The sequence below is a fragment of the Clytia hemisphaerica genome, unplaced genomic scaffold, assembly GCF_902728285.1.
Source record: "Clytia hemisphaerica strain Z4C2 unplaced genomic scaffold, Clytia hemisphaerica genome assembly, whole genome shotgun sequence".
NCBI classification, from domain to species: domain Eukaryota; kingdom Metazoa; phylum Cnidaria; class Hydrozoa; order Leptothecata; family Clytiidae; genus Clytia; species Clytia hemisphaerica.
Genome location: NW_027103855.1, coordinates 1,453,223 through 1,476,856, shown reverse-complemented (window position 1 = coordinate 1,476,856; position 23,634 = coordinate 1,453,223). Strand labels below are relative to the sequence as shown.

General features: G+C 34.8%; 3 protein-coding genes across 4 annotated transcripts; 2 read left to right on the top strand and 1 right to left on the bottom strand.

Annotated features, from left to right (window-relative positions):
- LOC136808240 (probable lysosomal cobalamin transporter) lies at positions 1 to 19,259 on the top strand. The gene is made up of 14 exons (XM_067064777.1): positions 1 to 856; positions 2,494 to 2,670; positions 3,380 to 3,443; positions 11,416 to 11,513; positions 12,429 to 12,496; positions 12,965 to 13,059; positions 13,251 to 13,324; positions 13,504 to 13,566; positions 13,836 to 14,122; positions 14,382 to 14,484; positions 16,378 to 16,482; positions 16,792 to 17,005; positions 17,792 to 17,895; positions 18,093 to 19,259. The coding sequence occupies exons 1-14, from the start codon at positions 797 to 799 to the stop codon at positions 18,207 to 18,209; spliced, it is 1,629 nt and encodes a 542-aa protein (XP_066920878.1). The 5' UTR covers positions 1 to 796; the 3' UTR covers positions 18,210 to 19,259.
- Positions 4,759 to 8,594, bottom strand: LOC136808242 (uncharacterized). 2 transcript variants are annotated; one of them, XM_067064780.1, is made up of 6 exons: positions 8,177 to 8,594; positions 7,633 to 7,797; positions 7,001 to 7,147; positions 6,025 to 6,150; positions 5,295 to 5,604; positions 4,759 to 4,994 (listed from the first exon to the last, which is right to left on the bottom strand). In XM_067064780.1, exons 1-6 carry the CDS (start codon positions 8,508 to 8,510, stop codon positions 4,826 to 4,828), a joined length of 1,251 nt encoding a protein of 416 aa, XP_066920881.1. In that variant the 5' UTR covers positions 8,511 to 8,594; the 3' UTR covers positions 4,759 to 4,825. The 2 variants fall into 2 exon arrangements, with proteins under 2 accessions (XP_066920881.1, XP_066920882.1); XM_067064781.1 differs by having other exon boundaries at positions 4,890 to 4,994; positions 5,314 to 5,604.
- A 1,536-nt stretch (positions 19,260 to 20,795) lies between the features above and the next one.
- On the top strand, positions 20,796 to 23,075 carry LOC136808229 (chymotrypsinogen B-like). The gene is made up of 5 exons (XM_067064764.1): positions 20,796 to 20,875; positions 21,244 to 21,515; positions 21,722 to 22,010; positions 22,400 to 22,546; positions 22,844 to 23,075. The coding sequence occupies exons 1-5, from the start codon at positions 20,821 to 20,823 to the stop codon at positions 23,026 to 23,028; spliced, it is 948 nt and encodes a 315-aa protein (XP_066920865.1). The 5' UTR covers positions 20,796 to 20,820; the 3' UTR covers positions 23,029 to 23,075.
- Positions 23,076 to 23,634: the final 559 nt, after the last annotated feature.

Sequence of the window (23,634 nt, the reverse complement as noted above, 5' to 3'; positions counted from 1 at the left end):
GAAATGGCAAGGTGAAGCAATGTGGAAATATAGGATGATCTTTTCAGAGGATTTCATGATAGTTGAAGAAGGAGAAGCTAAACGATATAAAGAAGTCAACGCGTCACAATACATGGTATGGGAGTTTGGGGAAGGAAAAGACTTAGATTATGAAAGAGTAATGCCTGGATATTTCAATGACAGTGATACTGATGAAGATTAACTTTCTCCCCTGTAGTAATTTTCATGCCTTTTACTGAACTAAATATATTATTTTGTTAATTGTAATGTAATGAACTACCTATATATTTTCGACTCCTTGAAAACTTTGCAAAACGTTGGTTTGTCTAAATTTTCAGTTTTCATTTTAATTCTTAAAAATGTTTTTATAATTTTTTTGAACATGAGCTTCTTGTGACGGCCTTGATCCTCTCATTTACAAATTTTCTAATTTTTTATCTTTATTTCACTGTAATTTATGTTTTATATTTTTGTTTGGCATTTTGTAAGTAGAATTTTGTTAACTTTTTTTTTTCATATTATCCTTCTTGTTTTGTGCATTTTATATGCATATATTTTGTAACATTTAAAAATTACAGTACTAAATAGATCTGAAATTTTATCATAAAAAGAAAGGCTTATGTTTACATTTTACGATAAAGTATTTTTGAGTTGAGTCCATTACATGGCGTTCTAAAGTTACTTTATGAATATGTTGTCTTTAATCTTCGTTAAGATTCCAAAATATTTATCTATTCTCTTTTTCATTTTTCAAGGTAAAAAAAGAAATAACAGGAATAAAATCATTTGATAGAATATGGAGATACCACATGCTGTGTTGGCTGGTGGGTGGATCCCTTTCACTGTTGTCTTGGTGGTAAGCAATTCTCCTACTAAAGTTTTTACCCCATTTTGCTGATATAATCGAATTCAAGTAAAATTATCATCATAATAAGACGTATAATTATATACACTTCAGGCGATAATTGAACCCAGTTCGTCTGATATCGAATTGCTTGTGGTACAATCTATGAAGTTCTATAATAGAGCTTTTAAATTTTATAAACCCTTAGTAGTATACACTATCGACCAATTGGTCCTAGTGCTAAAAACTGCATTAAAGAGGACTGGTTTCAAACATTCGAAGTCATTGAAGTCTTTCGACCCTGATCAACCCGTACCCATAATATTCATTACTAGCCGGTACCCGGCGTCGCACGCCGGTTTAGCTGTCTGCTGAACGCATTTAAAGTCCTTTGAGATGTTGGGAAGGTGACTTAAACACGATGAAATCAAAATTACAGGGAAGAATTCTCTTCAAAGTTTGACTCTATCCCTCCCGGGTGACGTATCTTTTAACCATATTTTGAAAAAGATTTTTGTGGCAAAAATGATCAGAAAACAGAAAGGGCGTCATTCCCAAATTACACCATACCAGCGACTAGCGACGTCCGAGACGGCTCTGCACTTAAGGGTGTCTTTTTTGAAACATGGCATTTTGAAAAATCGGAAAATCAAACTTCAGTCCCACTAAGAATTAGAAAAATAGGAAAATTTCAACTTTTTGCCCCCAGAAAGATAGAAATTTGGTCAAATTAGTTCCAAAAAGTGAATTAAAATTCACACAATTTCCCTTGTTTCTTCTCCTCTTTATTCTGCTAAGGGTCCGAGGGGCAGGGCCGAAAGTCAGCTCGCAACCATAGCCCCCCCCCCCGGAAGGCAGCTAGGACACGCAGACAAAAAAGCGTGATAGATAGCGCAATTTTATGTTGCTTTCTATAAAATAACTTCGTCATAACTTCAATAACTTTTCAAATTCAACAATGACTTAGATTTGCAGCAAAATAATTATCGACATACATGTTTAAAGGTCCCTTTTTACGAAGAAAGAATTCTAGTTTTTACCGCCTTTTGAATGTATTTTGAATGTTGCTGTTGTTCTAACAAACTTGTTATGTGATTCTTGTATTGTGTTTTATTTTATATTTGTTCTTTTCTTTAACAGATTCTGTTTAAAAGATTTCTTTTGTTTTGAAAAGAATTCGAATGTCTAAAATCAAATAAGGTCGTTAATTACCTGAATTACATTCGAAAACATAAAACAAAAAAAAAGAAAGAAAAAATCTATCAACCTATCAATCAAAACAAAGTCTTTATAAAACGGCGCGAATATCGTTAAACAAATTTGTGGAGCAAGAGCAAAATAAAAGTCATCTTTTGAAAGAACAAAAACATTGCGTGCGAAAACGAAAGTAGCACAGACAGAAAGAAAGAAAGAAAGACGACAAAACGACATACAGACTACCGCTATTAATATATAGATATGCACCATTGGAGATTCCCTACCAAGAATCCTCAAAAATTTTCCACCCAATACGTCACTTTTTCTATTGTTTAAGTGACGTATTGGGTGGAAAATTTTAAAAGTTCTCCGAAGACTCCAGTGGTGCATATCATGAATATTTAGGACAATTACAGATAATCTCACACAGATTTGTTTTGTTCTTTTTCCAGTTGACGTTTATTTTCTCATGGGTTTACATACGTCTTTTTCAACACCACGATTCATCGAAAGTGGCCTCCACCCTGGGATCGATCATTGGTCTCTTCATCACCTTGTTAACCATTGCTCTGGTCCCAGTTGATGTTTTCCTTGTGTCCTACATGAAGAATCCTGATGGGTCGTTTAAGGTAATTATAATTTTTCTCATTATAATCATTCGTGATTACTGACTACATTCATTACTTTACACCATATTAATTTCCTTATAAGGTCCATTGTCTGTAAGAATCAGGAAAAATCTGAGAGCTTGTTTAATTTTTTTGAGATTATTGCCGTAGAAAATGGCTCAAACTTTGTCGTGCGGTTTAGAAGCCTGGTTTTGAGCCTTGTTTTTTAGCCAAAGGGTTATGTCTATTATGATTTTTATATTTTTCTGTTAAAAGTTGTACAAATTTTCAGATTATTAAGTTGAAAATATTGTTTCTGTTATCATTCAAGCACGATTTGAGGTCAAAATTCCTATTTAGTTTGAGAAGACTTTCAATTTCAATTTCAAACGGGCATAAAATCTGAACCACTTCCAGTTAGACATTAATATATTCTCAGGATGCTCACTTCATAAATTGGAACAAAATCAGCCAATTTTAAAGAATTCCTTTTCTCAGTTTGCAGATATTGTCTGATTTCTACAGGCAGTGACTCTTCAGAACTTTAAATGAGATATTTTTAAAGATTTTTTTTGTCATCAGAGCAGCGCTTATAGCTTATTGGGAAAAATTGACAAATTTTTTGGGGTTTTTATTTGTTTTATCTTTCTGAACAAAGATCTTCTAAACTTGTTACACTGCCTTTCAAAAATGAATAAAGACATTTCTTCCACTCTTGTACCTACCTTAGGATTGGGTCAATGACAATTCCACTCGAAATTCAATTGAATCTACTGTTACCTATGCCTATTACAGTAAGTTATCGTTGTTCTATCTGTAGAATTTCAATTTGGGAACTTTTTCAGTTTCTATCAGAATTGATAACAAAAGTTTGAGTGTAGTTTTAATAAGAAGAAGAGAAGTGAGAAGTGAACCCTCCGAATCATTCGGAATGGGCCCTATGCCTGGATAGATACCTACCCTAAGATAGGGAAATTACCACGCTTACCAGACACTGCTAACCCTGCGCTCGCGAGTTATTGGTGTATAGACGACGATACTCGAACTACACGGGAGGACATACATCTTTGCAGGTGTGAGTATCGTCACCATACCACATGCAATGCCTAACATACTGCCACATACCAGTTCCCCTCACAAGGCATGGGTCGACCCGGGTGAAGGTAAATTCACTTACCAAGTGAATCATAGTGCCGAAGAATCGAACACTGACCTCCCAGACAGGAATCAAGGTTGATAACCACTACACTACTACACCTTTAATAAAAAGGTTAATTTCGTTAATATATTAAAATGTCATTAAAGTACATTTCAAATTAGCTGGCAGTAAATTTTCAATTGCGTATTTCTTTTGATAGATTTCGAATTAGATAGCGATTATATACTTTTTGGAAAGGCAATCCAGAGTGGAATATTATGCGTATAAAATTTTTCTAAAATTTTCAAACACGAAGATGATAAAAGAAAAAGAAAAAAATCAGCTTTTATCAAGCAATGCTATAACCTACATAATTAGACCTGAGAAACTTCAATCTTTGCTCATGTCAGCTGTGAAATTTTTTTCTCGAAAAAAACAATTCAGTCGAAAGATATTGGACACGAAAGGAGGCTAGGTAGGCTTTCAATATAATAGCGTTCGTATAGAAAACACGTCGCCTCTTCTGAATTTAGTCTCGTTCGTTTGTGCAGATATACTTTTTATTTGAGGATGAGCAGAAGCCTAATTAATTAAGAAATAAGTAGCTTTGGCTCCTTTGTATGTGAGATGCCTTCGTCTATACTTTATTGACATATAATACAATTTGATTTGATTTGATTTTTACAAGTATGCAATAAATTTTTACTAAAAGTTTTAATCATATATAAAGTTGAAAATTTATACAAAATTGAAAGTAAGTGCAAATAAGTGCAAATCCTTTCTGTGATTCATGAAAAAAAATGAAAAAAAAATTGAAAAAATGTCGGACAAGAATGAGAGAAATTTTGTCCCCCGTCAGAAAATTGTCTTTCTTTTTTCTTTTTGCATCGCCACACCTATTTCAATATAAGTTTTTCTTGGGAAAATTAAGAATTTCTTTTACCTCCTTTTTTCCTAGGAGGGGTTTTAGAAAAGCCTCAAAAACACAAAAATTGGTTCACTCAAATTCAAAAGTCCATATATTATTTGATCCCATAGTTAGTAATTAGCTGGCAATTCTAAATATTCGTATCCAAGGTTGCGGCCCTCGTCATGTCCGGGAATGACCATTTGCACATACTGCCAATCGTCTCCGGTTGTGTCAAAAGTCAGCAACTCCATGTAATATTTTCCTCCCTTGGTCAAATATCGTGTGCAACTGTATGCTCTGAAACAAATGATAATGTGTGATGTCAAAAAGTGCATCAAATTTATTTGTTTTGTGGAGGTGTTTACAAAAGGGTTTTAGAAAGCGTACCACCAACTAAAGCCATTCGAAATATCGAAAATTAGATTTTCTGATTGGCTGAATCATTTAAAGATTATCTCATTTTAAATCTAATAATTACACGGATTAATATTAAAGGAATATTAATTCAAATCACTTTGTGTAGTATATTTGTATAAAGTTAGAAATGATTTTCTTTTCATGTCCCGTGACGGATTGTCTTAGAAATGGACAACTTACGAATTAATACCGCCATTACCGTGCGAACCAGCACAATATTCTTTGCTGCCTTCACTTTCATCACGACCAAAATACAACTTTGAGTATTGGTTTGCTATTAAATTGAATCTGTACTCGCCGGTAGCAGGTGCTTGTAAAACGCTTTCCATTCGCATACCGTGATAGTCCCATGTCTTGGTACGCTGCATAAAAACATCCATATAAATGATAGAACTTGGACTGTTCTGCCTTGATCTGATTGCTGCCTCAAAATTTTCGAATGTTCTTGAACCCATTGATAGGAAGATGGAGACCTTGATTGGACCTTTAACTAAAATCAAACAAAAGTATTCTTTGTGTGTCCACCTGTCTCTTGGTTTTTGAAAATTGAATACCCCCATAGCATCCGAAGTGTTTTTTTTATTAAAGTGTGTGTGCACAAGAGACCCCAAAGTCCTAATTTAACTATTAAGTTTAAAAAAAAATGTACTAATTTGTACAGTGCTTTTATTCGTTTTAATTTTCATTTCCAATTTTAACATAAATGAGAATTGAAAAAAAACCTTAACTTATTTTAAAACGAAGGATGCACTGCTATTGGAGAAGAGTGTTTTCAATTCCGTTTTAAACATTGAAAAGACTGGATAAAGTTAATAACAACCTTGGCTAGCAAAATTTCAATTCAAATCTACTTTAGAACCAATAGAAATCACAATAAAAGCCTTGAAACTAGCTGACTGTAACTATTTACCGAAGTCGTAGGTCAACCGAGCAGCAGTGGATGTACAAGTGCTTGTTAGTGTCATGTCATAAGCAGTACTGACAGCATTACCAGATGGTGCAACACACAGATTTGGCGCAAATTCCAAAAATCCATCTGGATTGAAAAGTGACAATTAAAAGTATATTATTTTAAGCCGAGGTAGATTCGTATCACTGGTTCCGTAAGAGGGTCTGTGGGAACTGGTGGTATGAAATTAAAAAGCATTGTATAGTAATTTCTCTAATAGTTAAAATCCCACGCAAGGTTGCGCGAAGAGGTTTTGCAAGAATGGACTAAAAAGTGTTCTCAAATCGTCACATTCGCTGCATACTTTAAAGGAAAAGAGGTACCTACAATCATAGACAAAATATTTGAGACAAAGGGGAGTTCCCGGCGAAATTTTAAATACCACAAATGATTTTTAAGCGCCTTAAACTACAGTTGGAAAGTAGAGTTTTAACTTTGTGTTTTAACATGAGACTTAAAGACTTTGGAGCTAGGATTTCAGGATTTAAAAGCTCAAATTTGCTCGAATAAGGCTTGGAATATAGCCTAGAAGCCACCAAACCCCTCTATTATCGAAATATTCAATGAAAGAAAGTGGAAGTGCTAAAATAGCAATTCTCGCCCGAACTTTAAATTCTGAAAAACGTTAAAATACACTAAAATCTTAATATATTTCGACCATGATTGTAGGTTATTGCGCTGTTGTCCCGATATAAAATAATTTTTAACCATCATCGAGGCATGCCTTAATCATAACAAATAATACTCAAGGAAAAGGGTTTTTCGATACTGTTCATGATATACAGCACTAAAATATCCTCTGACATTACATCACGGACCCAGAGCTTGGTCCCTGACGTAGTTTCAGAAGACATTTTAATGTTGCATATCATGAAGTTGAATTTCAAAAGTCTACGTCACACTTTACTAAAAGCCAGTTGATATCTATATGACTTACATGGATTTCTGCGGAATTTTTTGCGTCCATCCAAATACTGATCACTGAATGTGCAATCATGGACATCAACAAGCGTGATAGGGTTTCCAGAGGCTGCTGTGGATGCCGGACAAAGCATCTTTCCACTGCAGACGTGAATGATTGTGCCTGGAAATATATTTAAAAAACTTTTTATTCACTTTCCTCCGTTGTTGATGATAACATGAAATTTCGTGTTACCTTAAAGAGAAAACTTAGTCAGGGAAAATGACGCAATTGATGAAGTTTTCTAAGACGAAATTTTTTTCTGGTCAACATCAAGGAGCTGGTGACAAAGATTTTCACAAATTAGACCAAGTTTTCTCCATAAGAAAAATTTCATAAATTTCAATAATTCATTCATTCATTCATTCAATTTAATTATTGTTTGAGTGACACCAGTGTTGTAACTTTCCGTTTGTAGACGGAAATCCAACCAGTTGAGATGCGTTACCCATTTTGCGTATTGTCATTGTCCATTGAGAGTCAATCTTTGTCAATCGGTAGAAACATTTTTTATGATGATGAATGGCCTAGTTCGTTTTTTTTATTGAGTGAAAATCGAAAGGATTTTAGAAAAATTCAACTTCAAATTATCATAATAAACTTCTCACCTGACCAGCTTCGATCAAAGTCAAAATAAGCGGAGATGTCTTGACATTTTGAACTTGATAATGGTTGTAACTCGACATTGCTTACAGAAAAATCACAAGGACTTGATACTTCGGGTACCCAACAATAACCATTGGGATGCTTCAAACGGGTTATTGAAGTTTTACCTGGTAAAAAGAACCAGTAATGTTATATCAAAAGACAGAGATTTCTTGTGCTATTAGCAGTCCGTACTTGTTACCCATTATTTTTCATTCCAACTTGAAATTTATTACCCAACTCTCTCATTTATCATCATCTAAGCCTTAAGAATCTAGATTCGACGGAAACATTTTCATACTTTTGATAGATTTCGAATAAGATAGCGGTTTTGTGCTTGTTGAAAAAATAATCGGAAGTGGATGAATGTTTATAAGATAAAATTTTTTTTTTAAAGGTTAGAAAATAAAGATGAAAAATTAAGATTTTGAGACGGACTTTAAAAACTTGATAAATCTGACATTCCATGATACAAAAAGAAATGTTAAGAACAATGTATTAATATACCTGTATCAAGGTGTCTCCATCCAACTCGATCCATATATTCATTTAAATCATCAATATCTTCAGCAACCAGTTGACATTTGCTTTCCTCTGCATCCGTATCATTCTTGTAGAAATTGACTGATTTACATTGTGTTTCTGTCACACATCTGTCCACACATGCTGCTTCCTCTTCAATGTTCAATTCTTTGTAATGTGGTGTCACATGAACTTTATCTTCGTGTCTCAATACAAATTTCGCTATCCGAGTATCGTCAATTCTGAGAATATTGTGAGCAATTGTTAAATTGACACAAAGAACGAACTGATAGATGAGGGTTTTTTGTTTGGATGGCATCCTTTCCTTACCGATAGTTCGTATTTTGTTTTTGATCTACTCCATAAAAATTTAACTGTATTCTGTTTTGATTTTCTTTTTGAGAAATCGAGTCAACTTTATTTTTCGTGGTGGCTAGATGAAATATTTTATGCATTGGTTGGTTTCTATTCTAGGTTTTGTCCTTTTGAATGAGTTTTGTTTCAATCATTTGAATTAAATACTTTTCTAACTCCATGGTTATTTCTTCATTGTCCAAGTGGTATCCATGAAGCAATTGCTAAAATTCATTTTGTTTCAATACATTCTGTTTCAATATTTATTTTTATATTTTTAATTTATTCATTATATATTAAGAATGGTACCTAAGAGGAAGTACTGTAGTTGCCACGCCTCTTCATTTAACTATTGTCCATTGAATAATTATTTAGCAAATATTTGAAGATTTATGGTAACTATGATATTATAGTTTCATGATTTTGTTAGCCTATATACTAAAAGAATTTCATATTTTGTGTCTGTCACGCTAAAATGGTAGGCCAGCTGCGATTTCGAATGGTTTGTCAGGGGGTTCATTTGAGTATGAAAGCATAATTTCGTATAGTCTCGAGTCTAAAATCTCATTTCGAAAAGGCAGTGCGTAATTAGTTGTGGTTTTAATCATTTATATGTTTAAAATTTTATTTTTCATCCATAATTGAGAGAGAAAATTAGCACTGTCTCCCGATAAAACTCCCGTCCAAAAAGAGATTTGACGTCCGAACCGAAGAAGCCCCTACAATGACTTTTTTGATGTAAAGGTATTCAACGCCTATGCTCTGATATAGTCTCAAAAGCGCTTTAGTGTCAAATGAACGGGAAAAAAACTAAAAATTGGATTCGAACTAGACTAGTAAACTAGTCGTTGAAAACAGACCCATATACAAAAAATCAAGCTCCAAATAAAAAGAATCGAAGGGGTGAAGTTGCGTCTCTTTTCTGAATTTCAACGACTAGAAGCTACTTCCCTCAAAAAACGTTGTTTAATTTTACAACTTTTTTTAGGTTTTTGAGAATCCATCCAACTTTTTTGACTAAATGATATTTCATAGTAACATTGAACATGGGAACATATAAATAAATGAGCATTTCTAAAACCGCAATAAACAGAAAGAAAAATAAATGCAATCCCGCACGGGTCAGACATACAGAAATCTGTATGTCTCTCCTTACGATTGTAGGTGAAGAAAAAAAGGCGTTGGAAGTAGCTTCTAGTCGGTTATTTTCCTTTTCTCTCACGCGCGCTGAATATTTAATTAGTGTTTACATTATTTGATTGACAGTTTTATTATAAGGTTATAAGTAATAACCGACTAGTTTACTAGTCTAGATTCGAACAAAAATTTCGTTTGCGCTAACGAGATCAGTCGTAACATGTATTCGTGGTACACGAACACTAAAACCAAACCTTAGGTTGTGCTATTTCGACAGGATTCTGATTCAGTTTACACTATATTTGTTTTTTGTTTGTGTCGTGATTTCAATTTTTATATTTTAACTTCAAATTCTATTTCCTAGCTCTACATATTTTAAGCAATTTATATATTGTAACGTTTTGATTTAATATTTAATTATTATTAATATTATTGCAAAAAGTCCCATTAAAAAAAAAAACAAAAAAACAATCACTTTCTAACGAAAATAATTCTGATGTCAATTATTCAAAATATCATGGACGTCGTTGCAAATTTCCAAATTTAAAAAAGCGTGACACGTTTCTAAAAGATGGTTACTTAAAATGAGTTTTTGATGTCACCGTAGATAGAAACGGAGGTTTTCCGCGCAGGAAGTGCAGATAAGCTCCGTAAGTTGCGCTTATGACTGTTCTTGAAAGCAAAGTTTTTGTTTTTAGTTCTTTTAAGGCGCCTCAAATTTTTTATTGTTACTTTCGATTTTCATACACTGATGATACAGTTGCCACTCTCAATTTTGATGTTTTACTGTTTGATAAGCTCTGCTCCAAACCTCCTGAAGAAACTAATGCTAATTCCCCTTAAAGGGAGAATTAGAGACCATCAACTATACCATTTTTATCATCCTAAGCGCTTTTGATGCGCAGCAAAACCGGAGTCTGCGACGACGGGAACCGTCAAGTATATATCTAAGAAATAAGCTCCAAGCCGAAGGAATATTTTAAACTGGCTTCGCTGCCATAGTGAGCTTACAGCTAGTGGTTGTTTCTTCGCAAATTTTCTTTCGTCTGCCGCCATTATCAGCTGTGAATTCTGCGTATAATTCCTGCGTTCACTATCCTTGTAACGGAAGATTTCACTTTCTATTCGTTTATCTGAAGGCCTGATTCCTAAAGTGGCCTTGATGTTCATTGAAACAGGTCTTTCGAGTCAATCACACTCCACTATACACTGTTTTTCAGAATTATAAATGATAGAAATGATAATCTGGGGCTAGGAATAGGCAAGGAAGGGTAAGGTTAAGGGCATGCTCTTCAGGTTTTAAGGATGGATTTTTTTGATAATTAATGAACTGTAAGGGTGGAAATTTTGGCAAATCAAATCCAAGATTTTTTTCAATTTTTTTTTGCTCTAAAAGAGTTGAAAATTTGAGAAAAACGCACTGTAAAGTTATGAATTTCACCGATTTTTTGCTGCACTGTAAGGGTGCAATTCTAAAAGCCAATTTTTTCGCCGCGCATACCGTCAATTGATAAACCTACTGCCCACCCACTTCTCCTTTTTTGACCAAATTTTCTTGTTAAATGAATAAGGACTGTTCTTAAAGAAGTATGACGATAGCGGAATTTAGTTTGACTACACTAAACTAAAATTAATCAAATGTTATGCCAAAAACAGTTTCAACAAATCCAATCGAATCATTGGACTTCTGTGCGAAAAGTTTCGTAAGCAAGTTAACTTCTTCTTTTTTTCAGCGTTGTACGGTTTGGTTGGATTGTTTGTGTTCTTGGTGTTGCCATTCATGTACTTCTTCTTTGAAGACCCCGAAGAAGACGAATTATCTACTAAACAAGTATAACTTTTGTGTTTTCATTTCTATTAGATCGAAACCGTATTTTCTAATGGCTCTATACTTTAAAGGGCAGAAACTTTTACGAGATTGCAAAATCGCAAAATTTCGCGAATTTAACTTTCGTGAATTTTTCTTTTGGTACGAATTCAGCGGATATAGCTTTCGCGAATTTTATAATGTTAATTCATTTTGCAGGCAAAAAAGCGATAAAAATGCACAAAAACTGAAGACTGAGTAAAAAAAAGTGTTATTTTCGCGGAAAAAACTTTCGCGAATTTCTCGTGTAATTTCTTACTTCACAGAAACTTTCGCGAAAAAGACAAAAATCGTGAAAGTTTCTGCCCGCGAAAGTAAACAGTGGTTTTCAAACCCTCAGGTAATCTTTAATCTGATACAAAATTTATCTTGTTTGCGAAATCGTCATGATTTATTGAACCTTGCACGCTTAACCTAAGCAAGTAAGTCTTCAACTGCAGTTGTAGGCGACCCGAAGGCTCCTCTTTCGATAGCTATTGACCCGAATGTATGACAGGGCGCTTTTCTTTCTCCCTGGATTGCTCCACTTACTCTTGACCGTTCTCTAATTTTTGTGCATCATGCTGAGGATTTTTGTATAAAGTCTTTGGTTTGAACCGTCCGGGGATTGAACCCACAACCTTGCACACCGTAGCCAGATCCTCTAACATTGCACTACGGTCGTTTTATCGGTCGAACATTTCTATTGGAAACATCACTCATTTACATCAATGATTTTTGAAATGTTTTTGCGTTCATCTCACTATAATAGTTTCAATGTGGTTATAGCAGGAAATTAAACGGGTCTCAGATCGGGACTATCTTCACGAGCAGTACGATTTTTACAAACAGGCGACTTTCCTTTAGAACCACGATAACTTAATATTTTTCATTTTTTAGAAATGTTGCACCTCGTTGAAATACACTGTTGTCTTCTTGATCATTGCTTTTGTCATCTTGATGACTGGGTAAGCTTCAATTTTGCTGATATTCTTAATGCGCTCAACGTGGTATCTTTCCAGTAATAAACAGTATCAACTGCTTTCAGAGAACTTGTGTTTTACGGACGCGATTCGGCTCACAACATTTTCACTATGTTAATAATCTAAAGTTTCATTTTCATTCGTCATTATTAAAATAATTAATTACTCTAAGGTCCCGAATAGACGTCCCCACCAAAAATTTTCGGACCCCCCCCCGTTCTTATTAGGACCCCCCCCCCCGTTTATTAATTTTTAAGAATATTTTCAGCTGTCAAAGAGAAGGACCCTTATTTTGCTCTAAATAGCCTGATTTTAGCCTATATTTACCTAAATATTTTCAGGCACCCCCCCCCCTTTATTCAGACTCTCCCGTTCATTTTGCAAAAATCGGACCCCCCTATTATTCGGGACCTTAGAGTAGTTATCATAAAAATTCTCGTTTTTCTTCACCAGTGCTTTCGTACCATTGAAAACACCTTCATCACAGAATATCACTGGCATAGATGACAAAATCGATTTTCTGAAAGACCAACTCCATCAATACACACGTGAGTAAACCATTGCGTCATTGTTTACAAAAATGATAAGTATAATTTTAACTGGATGCGTTTTAAGTATCTTTATTTTAGTTAGGACGCCAAGAATGAGTCGATGTTTGGATACAGCTGATAATAATAACTTGCTACGAAGATATTCATCCTTACTTGCACTTTATCCCTTATAAATCTTCTGCTAACAGATGCCGATCAAGCAATGTCAATCATGGTTGGTGTGATGTCCATGTTTGGGATGTTCACCCTCATTCTTTACACGGTATGTTTATGAAGCAACCCCCTATCATTCGAACACCTGTCTATCCTTGTAGTTTAAAAACTGAGAAAGTTTATGTCTATGGAAACGTTTTCAGCTGGCGAGTCTCGACTATAAGCTGGATTGATAAGTCATTCATTATACATCTTAATTACCATCTTCTCATCTATTATTTTTAATAGGGTTATGGTATGTCAGCATTACCATTGGGAATGATTCGATGTTGCCGAAAATACGAAGAAACTGTAAGTTTCCACTTGTTTTACTAAGTGAACATTCAAAGCTAAAGTATTTAGGAGGTTAATTAATATTTTTGATAGTTCAGGCCTTATAACAGGTTTTTTCTTCTTTAATAGCGTTTTTTTTTGCCAGAAATATCCTTCATTCGCTAAATTGAATTTCATCTGAAAAAAACTATTTCGGCCATCCCCCAAATTGAATTCCCGCAAAAATCTCTTTCCTTCAGGTAAATTATTTTCTGTTGTAAACATTTCCCGTGTTTTCTTTCCTGAAGGAATCCAATCCAAGACGTGTCACGAAGAAAGAACGAGACGCTGACAAATTGAATGCTCTTCGCACGAAAAGTAACTCCGGTCGAAACCTATCGCGCTACGAACGCAACGAGTTACGGCGTTTAGAGCAAGACGAACGGATACAGCACCGTATTGACCGTAAGAAAAGCCGCGTGAAGAACAACTGTCTTGGTAAAGCTCAACGTATTTTGAAACCATTCGAAGTTGTGTTTGGTTTTGCATTCTTGGCAATTTCATTGTTGATGATGGTTTCGTTGACCATCACTAAGTATGTTAATCACTTTAGTGTCTTTATTTACCTTGTGGAGTGAGAAATCTACCATAAGAGTGCTTTCTTGATTTACTTTCAAAGTTCCATTCAGATTCTGAGTTGTTGTTAAGATTCCCTGTACGATGTCTTGTCTCTCTACATATTTTTGGATGTATTAAAGATATGAGAACAACTAGAACTATTTTCACTCACCCGAGTCGCATTGAACAATCGAAAAAAACGTGTTTTATTTCTTTTATGATCTTTCCTTTTCCAGTGTCGACAAAGAATTGAACTCGTTGGGTTACAAGCAAGGGTACTCGCTCCCAGTCCCCAAACTACAAAACCCTGTTAATATCATTATGGTGTATGCTTCTAAGGTATATAATGATTTCTTTCAATATTCTTGGCGTCAATAAGTTGGTATTAATTAGTATTTTATTAACACCATCTCACACAAACATTAAATTAATCTGCAATAAGAAAAATGGAAAAGTGAAGAATTGTTTTTTGGAATTCAGTCATTGGAGAGCGCTAGAATACCGAAAGCATCCAGCGAGGACCTTTTTTTTAAACATCTGTTCCCCAGGCATAGCCTTCCTGGAAAATTTGATCTGTTGGCCAAAAGATTCAAAAATCTTGTTCCTAGAAATGAAGATCTGCTTCTCCTCAAAACCTAAATTTTAAATCTCAAAGTATCTTCTCTAGAAAATTTGGTCTGTTTCCAAAATTTTCAGAATTAAAATTTTGATCTGTTCTCCCAAGCTTATAATGTTTATAAGGATATTTAATAGGATATCTGTTTCCCTCTCCTGGAAATCTCTTTCCTTTGCTTTTTGGACCTACCCCGGTGGAGGTCCTATAAATTAACCTCTGTTCGTCCGTTCGTCCGTTAGTTCGTTACCAACTTTTCTCGAGATTGGCTCATTAGTTTTTCCTGATTTTTGGCACAATGATGCAAAATGGTAATGCCCAAAATGTGACGGAGCCCGATTTTCGAAAAAAAATATATTTGGGCAAATTTGGGCCAAAAACTGCCTAAAAATAGGGTTTTTTGGACTTTGTGCAAAATCCTGTCATTACTTTTTTCTGATTTTTTGTACAAAGATGGAGGGCAAGATTCTTTAAAGAATGGCTGAAGTGGTTTTTCCCGGAAAATTCTTATTCGCCTTAAAAAACGGATTTTCGTATTTTGGGGAAATTCCCTTTAACCAAATAAGAAAATATAGCTTTTCTCAATGTTGACTCATTATTTTTTTCTGATTTTTTTGCACAATGATGCATAATAGCAATGCCTAAAATGTGACGGAGCCCGATTTTCGAAAAACAATATATTTGGGCAAATTTGGGCCAAAAACTGCCTAAAAATAGGGTTTTTTGGACTTTGTGCAAAATACTGTCATTACTTTGATTTTTTTGCACAATGATGCAAAATGACAATACCTAAAATGTGGCGAAGCCCGATTTTCAAAAAACATTTTTTTCCGGTCGAAAATGCCGGAAATATGCCGGAAAACTGGTTTTTTGGCATTTTCTCAAGATTTTACCATTGCTTTTTTCTGATTTTTTGCTCAAAGATGCGTATTATGGCCGAGTTCGATTTTTGAGAACAAATTTTTTCCGGTTGAAAATGCCGGAAATCGCCGTGTTTGCAAATTTTCATTGGATTTTTTCCTTATATTCATTTCTATGGTTTTTACACAAAAACATTATTGATAACAATGCTCACCATCCATTCAATTGTCAATAAAACTGATTTTTGAGACCAGAACTTTCTATATATTTTTTTCCCTACAACCCTTCCCTGTCCCCCCATCAACAATCAATGATGAATTTATTGCGTTATGCATTTTCGCTAAACGCTATATTTTCTGACTGATTTTTTTTCATTTTTCTCCTCGCATTGCTATCTAACTTTCATCATCAGGTAGGTCCATTCAGCATCTAGCTTGTTGTGATTGATATTTGTTTTCCCTCAGAGAGTTCAATCTGTTTCCAAGATGCAATATCATCTTTTTGGAAACAGATATATGTTTCCCAATTTATTATGTAATCTTCTAGAAATATTGATCTGTTCCTCTCTGATGATGTCATCAGCTAGAGCGGGGAAACAGGGATAGTTTTAAGGAAAAGGTCTTTCCTAGAAAATCGGATCTGTTTCCCCATTTTTCAAAAAAAGAAAAAGGAAACAGATTTCTCGGGGAAATGGGCTCGTTGGCTGCTTCTGGAATACAGTTACAAATTGCTAAATTATCTTTTTTTCTATCGAAAAGGTATTTCCATTGGATTACGTGTTGTTCTCTGGGATGGCGTTATTCTTCATCTTTGCATCAATGAACGGATTGAAAAGAATGGGTATCTGGTGTTGCTGTATCAGAGTAAGGATGAATACTTTCTGTAAAGCTTTCCCTCAAATCGGGGATTTTTTTTTTCGAAGGTGGGAGCTGCTTTCAACGAAATCAGAGTTGAGTAGGTTGAGTATGTTGAGTATGTGGGCGTGTTAACTGTCCCTTTTTCCTAATTCTAATACCGTTATTTACATAATTTTATGCGAATGTTTGATCATTATATTGGAGATGCGTCACCTGGCCGCACTAATGAGAAAGAATAAATTACTTTAAACTGTTTACTTTTAGGTATGAAAAGGAATGTCACACTAAATATTTTTCACCATTTTCCCTCTTCAGTTGTTTAAGATCCGTACAGGGCGTACGATGCCACAAGCTTTACTCTTCATGGTTTTCATCATGATGTTTATGGTGCTCGGTGTCACCATCGTCCTCTTCAACATCACACCACAATATGTTCAATATGGTAACCAGATGTACCAACACCACACAACCTCCACCAATGGTACCATCTCCACTGATGTCAAAAAATGCACCACTGATGCTCCGAAAGGTAAAACATTGTCATTAAACTAGAATTTACCTCTGGACACGGCGGTTTTTCAAAATTTTCTAATATATCTTTCACCACACTGTGTACGGTGTATTCTGGAAGAGCCTCATTAAAGCTTCTTTTTTTGCTACCGTATGGAAACCATGACAACGCTAGATTAGACTCCTTTGCGGGTGGTTTTCAAATGTTAGCATAAAAAGAGTGTACGCTTATAACAGATAGTCTTTAAATGATACCTGAACTGTCATTTATTTATTTGGCCCAACTCTTCAACTCGCCCAGCTACTAAGAATAATACTAAGATAGATACGAATCTGCAATCTGCGTCGAAATATTTTGAGAATTTTGTTTATTTCCACGTTTTTCCAACTTTGAAGTTCGGGTGAGAAAGTTGCTTATGGGCTATTTGTTAAATGTAATCGAATACTACAATTTGGTAGGGGTTTAAAGACTTTCAGCCTATGTTCTGAACCTTATTGGAGCATTCTTGAACTTTTGAATCCTCAGATCCTAAGGACTTAAGTGTTAAGTCTAGCGTTAGAACTCAAGAATTAAAACTCAAGCTAAGTTAGAGCGCTTCCAAATCGTTTGCGACTATAAGAGGAAGGGAATTTCCCTTTTTTCCAGATATCACGCCCTTAAATGTAGTGCCCTAAAGCAAACCTCCATTCTGAACTTTGACACGTATAATCCTTTGGAAGACGAAAGGTGTGATGCACTTTGAGGGGACCCCTCGATTCAAGATAGTCAGCTAAACTTCAATTGATATTTCCTTCTCACATACAGGCAATTGTACAATGAGCAGTTTGGCATTGCTTCTGAACACGTTGTTCTACAAAGCCTGGTTTTTCGGTGCTTTTTATCATTGGTCAATCTGGTTCCTACTCTTGGTAAGCCGAAATATTTTGAGAGTAGCTCTTTTGTTTTACTCGAAGTAGTGTTGGTATTAATTTCCATAAAGACACTTTATTTTAATCTTCATTTTAATGTTCACTCATTACGATGAGTAGTTTTTTATGTCCGCTTGTTAGTACATCATAGGGTTGTCTCTGATTCCTTCATTAATTTTACTTTATTTTTTATGTAGGTTTACTACATGGCATTTTTGTACAACTCATTCAGCATATTCCGGACGCGTTCGGAAGCAGAAATGATTGACAGTGATGACGATGAAAGTGACGAAGAAAGGTTGATTACCGCTTAACGAAACGAGTCCGGTATATCTTTTTCTTGGTTCCACCTTTTGATTTCTTAATGCTCCTTTCAAACGTTGGTGATTAAAAAAAACCTTGTTTATTTTGGTTACTATGGAGTTCTTTTTATTCAAAGCTTGGAAGAAAACATTTTCTGCTCAAGGTGCATCTTGAAGAATGAATAATTGCAGTCAATCAACCTTGGTGAATTCATTTGACACGAAGTATGGTTTAGTGTGTAAGTTCGCATGTATTTAAAAGGGGTTAAATTCTCTCTTACTTGTAAAGTAAAAGTCTTTTAGTTTTTTTTCAGGTCAGTGATAAGGAAGTTTCTTGTGTTTTTTTCTTTTACCGTATTACTTCGAATAAACGCCCCTTTTTTAAGGAAAAACTATTAAAGAATACCCCCTCAAATGAACGCCCCTTCGAATAAACGTCTTCCCTTTAGGAAGGGAGTTGTTTTTAAACAGGTAGTTGTAAGGCAGTACGATATGAAGGGAAACTTAGATATACGATAATAATTGTATCCTTTTAGTATTCAAAATGATTTTGACACGTTTCCATAGCCCTAAATATGTACTGATATATTTGTACTCAAATAATAACGAGCAAACAAAATATGGTTACCATTCACACTTTTAAATTGACCTCGGTAATAAATTATTTGATAAACGCCCCCGTCTTTTAAACGCCCCTCGAATAAACGCCCCTCTCAAAGAAAATTGATAAACGCCCGGGGCGTTAAGTAATACGGTATGTGCGTTTTTTACATTTATTTTTGTTACTGTTGTTTCGTCGTTACCTCCCAGAACCGTTTGATGGATTGAAAGGAGTGAAAATTTGAGAAAAAAAATAAGCAAACTTTTTAAGAAATTCAAATTTTTGTTTCACCAACTTTTGTTCAAACCTTCAGATGGACTGAGCGAGGGGTGACAAACGATTTTTAATTTTGCATTTTCTATTCGTAAACAAATTTTGTAAATATTTGACATAATGAAATATCCAGGAATAATTATGATAAATTGACTATAATCAAAGACTACTTTAAATGAAAATTTGAAGGACCAATCAATCTTTTCTGACTAAACACCTCCTCCTACCAGGGAACGATTTTTTTATCTGTTATAAGTCTGTCTCAATATAATTTGCAACGGGGACAATAAAAGCTATAACATTTAATAGAATTCGAAAAAGGTAGCAGTTTTGTGTTTATTGAAAAGTAACCTGGAAACCCTCAATTTATTACTGATTGACTAGTAAAACCATCAAAAAAGAGCCCTCTTTTAAATCAACCAGGGCAAACTTTTAAGCTGTATTTTTTGACTGACTGAATAATATTTGTTGAAATGTTTTCGCATTTATGACATTCTAAGTTCTCTTTTAAAACTTTCTTGTAAGAATAAAGAATTTCTGATATAAAAAAATGAAGATCATAGCAAAGAACTTGATAATAGCATTATTCTACATTTCTACGAGAAGTTGATTTTCTTCTTCTTCATTTTTCATCTTCTTTTTTTATTTTTTTTATTTTTTTCAGATAATACTCTACTCCGGATTATCTTTATTAACGATCAGAAAACCGCTATCTAATTCGAATTATATCAAAGGTTACAGCCTTTTTTTCTCCGCTGCAAATTATATTGAGACAGACTTTTTTTATGATAGCATGATAGTAGGCAGACTCACTCAAATATTGTTATCGCAGCGTAAATGTGTGCATTACGTAATCTTTATTTTGAATAAACCTCTCAAACATTTGTGTCGAACGTTCACAGGGGACGCCTTTGTAGTGGATCTGTACAGGATTAGTAAGAATCTAAGCTTGAAAGTTTGTTTTTTAGCCTCTAAAAGTACTTTAATAGATATTTTGAACCCTATACGATTACACGTTTTTTTTTTTTAAGAAACTAGTTTTACCAAGCAGTCTCAATGTTTCTTAAGAAATCGGCCTTTTGAGCCTTAAATGTTTCTTACATGTTTCTAAACTTTTTGACATAATCAGCCTCATGAAAGGCTGGATTGAAAGGTTCTTAAAAAACCGAATTAAAAAATGTTATTTTCTCATTCTCAGCCTCAGCATGTTTCTTAGATTTCTTAGTTTTTAGGCATTCTGAGCCTCATGTTTCTTAAAAGTGCGTTTATAACGTGTATAAGATCGATTAAAATCATTATAATGGATCCCATAATGGATTTATCTTCTGCATTTTAGAAAATGATTATTCCTCACATCCATCTCAAGTTCATTTTTAGCAGTTGTCTCATAAAAAGGATAGATTATTGCTACTTGGTTGCTTTATTGGTTCACTGCCCGCTCACTGTTATGATAGGTAAGTAGCATTTTAAAACACCTGAATTTTAATTAATGTGAGTTTTGATTTCTTCGATTGGCTCGTAGGTCACGCGCAAGTTACTCTTAAAAATACACCTCTTTCAAATGCAAACAGAGACAGCATATTAACAACACCTCACTTGTAAATGTTTTGAACAGAAAAACCAACAATCGAAAATTTTGACAATCTGTTCAAATTGAGGGAGCCTGAACAAACCTTTTGAAAAATGTTTCATCAAATTGTATAATTACTGTTTTCTTCAATTTTCCGTTTATTTCACTACAGAACGAAGATGGGAAGGTTATATATCATCTGTGGATTGCTGGCAGCTTTCATTGCACTTTCATGTGAGTCTTTAATACTACGTTGGTAAGGCTTGAGCCCTGAAATTTGTCAATTTTTTTCACTATCTCGTAAAGTAAAAGCTTTTATATAATCTAAGCATGGCAAAGGATAGCCCTCGACCCAATAAGCATAAATATGGTTTAATACCAGGGATGGTCAAAGTAAATTTTTCAGAAATTTAAAGCCCTGACCCGGAAATTTGAGTTACTTATTGGATTACTAAGGCTTTGCTTTTTACTCTACCTCATTAGAATACATAATGGACCCCCCCCCAATAATACTGTGAGGACAAAATGTGCAAAAGCTAGAATTAAAATGTTTTATCCTAGTATTCACTTTGGTTGAACTTTTTCTTCCTTGAATGTATCAGATGGAGCTGACAAATGTGAAAATGAAAGTTGGGATTTGACATGCTGGAGAAAGAAGAAGTTTACTCAGAAGGATATGTGCTACAAAGCGGAGGGTAAACAGAAATGCGCTGAAACATGTAATCTTTGTAACGAGAAGTGCGGTATCTCCAAAGTTTCACAAAGTCGAATTGTCAACGGTGTCGAAGCGAAAGAAGGAGCTTGGCCATGGATCGCCTCTCTCCAACTTCAAGGAAAACATTTCTGTGGAGCTACCATTTTGACACCAAAATGGGTGAGTCGTCTGAATCCCTTGGAAATGCCGAAGTTGACAATAAGTGTGATCTTTCATTGAAATCTTCGTTCAATACAAGCTGCCCCATTAACAATCCATGTATAAGGCTTAGCTACACAGCGAACTCTTTAATTTCTATTATTTAAGGAGTGATTGGTCCAGCAATAGAATAGCCCCTTAAGATTTTAGAAAACTTTATATTTCAGGTTCTAGCAGCCAGTCATTGTGTTCAACCACTGAAGAACATGCCAAATGCTATGGACGCGTTTACCGTGACACTGGGAGCTCACGATATCACCAAATCGGAACCTAAACAACAAACAATCAAAGTGAAACGTTTCATCATACACAAGGATTATGATACACGTGTGATGATGGCAGATATCGCTCTTCTGGAGCTGGAGACACCAGCAATGTTCAATGATCGTGTTGTGACACCCTGTCTCCCCAATGAAGGAAGTTATCCACCAAAAGATTTGAAATGTGTGGTTGCAGGTAATGGTGCACCTAAAGCTTCGAGGCCGAGAATCTGAGAATATCCTTAGAACATTAAGGCTATGCGAGCTCAAAAAGATATTGAAAAGAAAAAACTATTTAAAAAACTAATTTTAGGCTTAATTAAAACCCAAAAATGTTTTGAACTTTTAAATGGTTTTATATAAAAATTAGACATCTAGGTACGTCAATCTGTTAGCTGGTGGTCTTATACAGGCATTTTCATAAATAAACTACTGGTTTAGTTAAGAATTTCCCTCTAAAATGATAAACTAGTCCCGGGCCCCGTTCATTTCCTCGTTACAGACAACAGGTGTACACTCAGAAGTCACTGATACAGCAAACAATTTTGAGAAAAAAAAGCTTCCAATATTTTTCTTTTACTATAGGATGGGGCATTACCAAATTCCCAAGCTCCAATACCGCATCAAAACTTCAACAGACCATCCTCCCAGTGGTTGGTACACCACATCAAGGTTGCCATAACAACAAAGAAGTTGTCTGTGTTGGTAACGGATTCACCAAAACATCTGAGGGTAGGAGATATATTTAGTCTTAACTTTTGTCAAACATTGAAGACCGACTCAAACTTTTAAAAGTGTTTTTCAGATATCTTTCGTTCAATGGAACATCTGACTTGAGATCGTCCCGGGGAGATTTTAACCCGATTGTAAAACTCACTGGGAAAAAGACTGTAACTTTGAGTATCCTGACTTGATTTTGGAGAAGTTTTTAAATAATGGGATTTGTAATCTCACCAATTTCAAACAGACCATTCTCCATTTGGATTACACAAACAGGGTGTTTCTTAGAGTGTTATTTTTCCTTTTCAGGTAAGCAACAACCAAATGCATGTCAAGGTGACTCTGGTGGTCCATTAGTTTGTCAACTTCCAAGCGGTCAATGGAGATTGGAGGGTGTGGCTAGTTATGTTCACACTTATTGTAAATACTATACAGCTTACGCTCCAGTCAATAAGTACATGCCTTGGATCAAACAATATGTACCAGGATTGTGAAAAAAGATTAATTTTCACCTGAAAATATACCATTAATAAATATTAAATTTATTTCGTCAAAATTTTTTCCACGTGTTTTTACTCACATTTCGATATATTATCCTATTTACTCTTAGGTGCCAAATAAACGGCCCCCCCCGCTTGTTAGTTTTTGGTTTTTTTCCAACCCCCCCGGACGTTATTAGGACCCCCCCGTTTATAAATTTTTGAAAAAATTCCCAGCTCCCAAAAGGAAAGTTTCTTGTTTTACTCTATAAAGCCTAAATTTGGTCTATTTTGACCCTTTTTAGGGTTTTTAAAAGTCCATTTTCCAACCCCCCCGGTAATTAGGCCCCCCCCCGTTTATTTTATTTGAAAAATTTTTCCAACCCCCCCGTTTATTCGAACCCCCCCGTTTATTTGGCACCTAAGAGTACAAATTTTGCACCGAGAAAAATGGGTCAACATTTTCTATATGTCATTTTATAAGAAAAAGTAAAGTTTTAGGCCTCGATTATTGTACATTATTTTTATAAGATTACCAAAGGTCTATCACAAGGCTAAAGTCCAGCAACGACTTCTAAATATATAAGTCGTTGAGTCAAGCCACTGTAATTTTGACGATTC